The sequence below is a fragment of the Buceros rhinoceros genome, unplaced genomic scaffold (genome assembly GCF_000710305.1).
Source record: "Buceros rhinoceros silvestris isolate BGI_N320 unplaced genomic scaffold, ASM71030v1 scaffold33799, whole genome shotgun sequence".
NCBI classification, from domain to species: Eukaryota; Metazoa; Chordata; class Aves; order Bucerotiformes; family Bucerotidae; genus Buceros; species Buceros rhinoceros.
Window position 1 is genome coordinate 6,146 of NW_010432765.1, and position 4,538 is coordinate 10,683.

The 4,538-nt window shown below is 48.9% G+C and overlaps 1 protein-coding gene across 1 annotated transcript; it reads left to right on the plus strand.

The window, feature by feature from the left end:
- Positions 1 to 802: 802 nt before the first annotated feature.
- Positions 803 to 2,630, plus strand: MAFK (v-maf avian musculoaponeurotic fibrosarcoma oncogene homolog K). Its single transcript, XM_010143885.1, has 2 exons — positions 803 to 879; positions 2,069 to 2,630. The coding sequence occupies exons 1-2, from the start codon at positions 844 to 846 to the stop codon at positions 2,501 to 2,503; spliced, it is 471 nt and encodes a 156-aa protein (XP_010142187.1). The 5' UTR covers positions 803 to 843; the 3' UTR covers positions 2,504 to 2,630.
- Positions 2,631 to 4,538: the final 1,908 nt, after the last annotated feature.

The window sequence follows — 4,538 nt, forward strand, 5'->3', positions numbered from 1 at the left end:
CGTCTCGGCAGGGGATGGTCTCTCTGTCAGTGGACATGCCTCCATGTCACTAGAAATAGCAGGCAGGTCAGCTCTGGCAGCCTGGGGCCGAGAGGATTGGGAAGCAACAGTCTTGGTGCGTTGGGAGAGGTGAACTCCTGCCTTGCTTTGTTATCAGGGGGCTTTGTTTCTGGTGTTTGGGTTTTCTGGTAGCATCTCCTTTGGGTGGGGACAGCACTGAAAGCAGGTTACAAACCAGGCGCGTCTTTCTGGGTTGCTGATTCAATTTTGAGCCGGGTTAATAATAATCAAAATAAGAATGAAGGGAGTTGTTCTCTTGTGGCTTTTCAGAGCCTTTTATGAGCAGAGGTAACTCTTAATTCAGTCCCTAATAGGCCATTCGGAGCGTCTGGGATTCCTCCGGAGGGAGGTGAGCGAGTGACTGGGCCTGGGAGGCTGCGCTCTGCGTTCCCCTTGGGAAGGGGTGGCATATTGCAAGGCGGTGTGTTTGGTGGTTGGTGGAGCTGGTGTCCTTTCCCCTCTCCCTGCCCTGTCTTCCCTGATTAATCTTAGCGTAGTTAATAGCAAAACGTGAGGTGTTCTGTGTTAAAAAGCAAGGCACTCGTCAACACAGATTTCCCTTTCTTGTCTCTGAATGGGGTGAACCAATCTCTGAATCCATCCCAGTGTTTTGAACAACCGTGTGGTTGATTTTCATAACGGTGGTTGAGTTGGGGGGTTGGACTGTGTGTTGGGTATATTCTTCTTACCTTCATCTCTGAGATTACGGTAACCTGAAAATCTTGTTTTGTTTTTCCAGTTGCAATTTCTGAGCAGTTTTGTCCGGAAGACTGTGCTCAGGTTATGACGACTAATCCCAAACCGAACAAGGCATTAAAGGTAGGGAAGAGGGCTGAGTGGGCGATGCTGGGTGGTGGGGGTGGCTGTCACAGAACTGTGCTCCGTGACATCAGTTGTACGTGACTGTTCTTTTTCATTCTGAGAGACTTACAAATGGGTGCTGATACTTATTTCCCACTCTCTCCAGAAAAGGTTAGGGTAGAAGAATACCAGCAATGCTCAGAAAGAAGTCTGAAGTCTCTGGGATGGCGTGGAGGCTAGAGTATCCCCATTGCTATCCAGAAGACTTTTGACTATAGCAGGTGTTGGCAGCATCCTGAAACCAGTGCTCCCAGGCCAGTCAATGACATACTGCTGCTCTCAGGACTGGGAGGCAGTGGGAAAAGGATGTGTTCAGCTGGTGTCTCTCAGATCCATGAGACAGTAAATGCCTCAGACATACTGGCTTGGTGGTAGTCTGCATGAGGGTTGTGCAGTTGATGCAGTTTCTTTCCAGTGTGTTAGCTCTTCATTCCAGACTTTCTGCAGTCTCTGAAGAATCAAAAGAATGATGGCTGAAAGGTTCTGGACTCAATGATCTTAAAGGTGTTTTCCAACCTAAGTGATTCTGAAAATAATTGTGGCAGCAAACCGGCCTGAGGAGCAGGCACGAGGCCTTGGCGTCTTTTTCATGTAACTTCAGAGTCTGGCCTGTGTGCCAGGAAAACCCAGTCCAGCTGTGGTCCCTGAAGCCAAGCAGGGTTGGTTTTGTTGGTTTCTTGGATGAGCAGTCTCCAAGAACAGGCCACAAAATGCTGAATTAAACCCTGCATACAAGTGGCTGTTCTGCTTTTGAGGTGCTGCACTGGTGTCCCAGCATAATGCTGGGGAAAATTGTCATCTTTGGCATTCAGTATGAATTTCGGGTCCTGACAAAGGACCACAAGGGGCTTCAGTTGCTTTACAGTTATCTCCTTAGAAATCTGACTGTTCGCTCACGTGGGTGTGTAAGTCAGAGAAAGCAGCGAGCCTTGTGAGAATGACCCAAACCCAGATGAGAGCGGTGCTCAGATCTCAGCCGTGTTTTACCCTGATGTTGTAGTGGAGCATGTGCTCTCAGTAGTGCTCTGGGGGTGTTTTTTCCAGGCAGGGGCATCACGTTGCTGAGGGGTGGCCTGTCTCTTTGCTGTCCAGAACATCCGTTCAACGTAGGGTTGCTGCTACCCCTGTGTGCTGTTGATATTTGCAGGTAAAGGAGGAGTCAGGAGAGAATGCCCCAGTGCTGAGTGATGATGAACTCGTGTCAATGTCCGTACGGGAGCTGAACCAGCACCTGAGGGGTCTCACCAAAGAGGAGGTCATCCGTCTGAAGCAGCGGAGGCGCACGCTGAAGAACCGGGGCTACGCTGCCAGCTGCCGCATCAAGCGTGTGACTCAGAAAGAGGAGCTGGAGAGGCAGCGGGTTGAGCTGCAGCAAGAGGTGGAGAAGCTGGCCAGAGAAAACAGCAGCATGAAGCTAGAGCTGGACGCCTTGCGCTCCAAGTACGAAGCACTCCAGACCTTTGCTCGTACTGTGGCGCGAGGGCCTATTACCCCGACCAAAGTTGCCACCACCAGTGTCATCACCATTGTGAAATCAGCCGAAATCTCGTCCAGTTCTGTGCCGTTCTCAGCAGCGTCCTAGTGCCCTCGGTGGGGGGAACTAGCAGCCTTTCAGAGGGGAGGGGAAAAGGCTCTTACACATTGTTCCGGAGTCCTTGGTCACGTCAAGAATTGGCATTTTAACAATTCTCTTCCAAAAGCGCAAAAAATAGAAAAAAGGAAAAGAAAAAATCCCCAAACCTACGAAGGGAACTTAACTGGCTGCTTCTGTCTGGACTCTGTGGCTCCATCAACCTCTTGTGTCCAGGATTTGAGCTCTGTATGCAGTACAAATTGCAAGTTCTGCTTCCTCCTTCCCCCTGCCTCCCCAAACCCCTCTCAGCTGTGGGCAGCTTTCCAGCTGGGAGAAGATACCTGAGGAGCCTCTGGAGTCTTCGTGAATGATGCTCAAGAGCCAGGAAACAGACGGACCGTAGAAATCATCATGTGAGATGAATGTATGGAAAAAAGCGTTTCCTTTAGTGGCATCCTACTCCCTGTAAGAAGGGTCTCCCCCACCTTCCCCGCTTCCATCTGATACTACGAGGGCAGGGGTATAGGCTTTTTGGGTTAGATTTCATCCTGCTATCCGTGGATGGGAGCGGGAGGACGATGGAGACTAATGCTTGGGTCTGACCACACCCATTAGGAATAACCTTATGTTTTCAATCCATGCTGTTAAAATATGGAAAAATATATATTTTACATATTTTAATATGCCCCATTTACCTGTGTGGCCTGTAAAAACTACATTGGAGCCTCCTTTATTCCAAGCCCAAGTTTCCCAATCGCTCCTTCCCTAAGGTGTGCCTGTGAATTGGGTATATTTATGCAGTTTGTTTCTTCCAAATGATCCGCGGTCTTGAAGAACCAGCCTTTTTTTTCTGGATTCCCTGAAACTTAAGGGAAGGAGACGTAGTAGATGCTGTGAAGAGCTGTGTGATGGAGAGGAGAAGGGGAGATGAGGAGGGAAAATGCTGCAAGTATTACCAGGTGGAGGCAGAACTGGTTGCGAGAGGGTGGGACAGTTCTGCTGGGATCAGCACTATGAGAAGGGGTTTGTGCAGAGTATTTTGGAAAGGTTTTTTTAAAGCACTGAAGTGTAACTAAAGGGCACTAGCGTTCAGACAGGAGGAGAGAAGTTGTAGAGCCTCCTCTTTGACAAAAGCATTGGTAGGTTAGTGATGAACATCCCAGCTGGAGAGCTGGGATCAGCAGTCTTTGATGACCAGAGAAGGGCTGTGGGGAGGTCGGATGGGAGCTGGAAGAGTCTTTTCCTCTCTGTAGCATGTTAGGTGCTGAAGTTGGGATCCCAAGAGGACAGTGAACAACCCTCAGTGTTCAGGCAAACTCTGTGAATGTGACCCTGAAGCTTGATGCTTTCTCTTGGGAATGGGTGATTTATCCTGAGAGGTGCATGGAGGGCAGGATGGAGAGTCGGTGGGTGTACAGGGGATGGAAGAACTGGGATGGAGAAGTTGTTCGTAGGGCTCTTAGTGGTTTGGGAGAGGGATTTCTGGCTCGGCAATGGGCAGGAGGTGGGAAGCCGAAAGGAGAGATTCTGCTGTTGCGCAGCAGCGCTGAAGAGACGAATGTTTCCAGGTCACTGTAAAAAAAAAAAAAAAAAAAAAAAGTGGAAACGGGGATGCTTCTGCCTTCCTTCCCCACTCCCTCCCAGCTAAAGAAAGAAAATGAGAAGATGTGTGTGCTGAGGGTGATGATAAATAGCTATGTTGGTGTTTGTGTGTTGTTTTGTTGTTTTTTTTTTCTTTTTGTTTTGAAGTAGGAAAGAAAAGGGACTGTGAGTTTTGCAGGGCAGGTTGGAGACTTGTAGAATGGACGATGCCTGTTGTCACACAGGTGAGAAGGGAATGAGATTGCTGACGTTTAGGATGAGGAGAAGAGCTTAGAGGATTTGGGCTCCAGAACAGAAAACACAGGTCATGGAGAATTCATGAGTGTTTTGGACTGAAAGAGAATAATCAAGTGCCAATCAAGTTGTTGCAAAGGGGACAGGGAACTGGCATCTGACACCCCATATAATTTGTTGTTTGAGGCTTTGTCTTGCCTTGAATGGC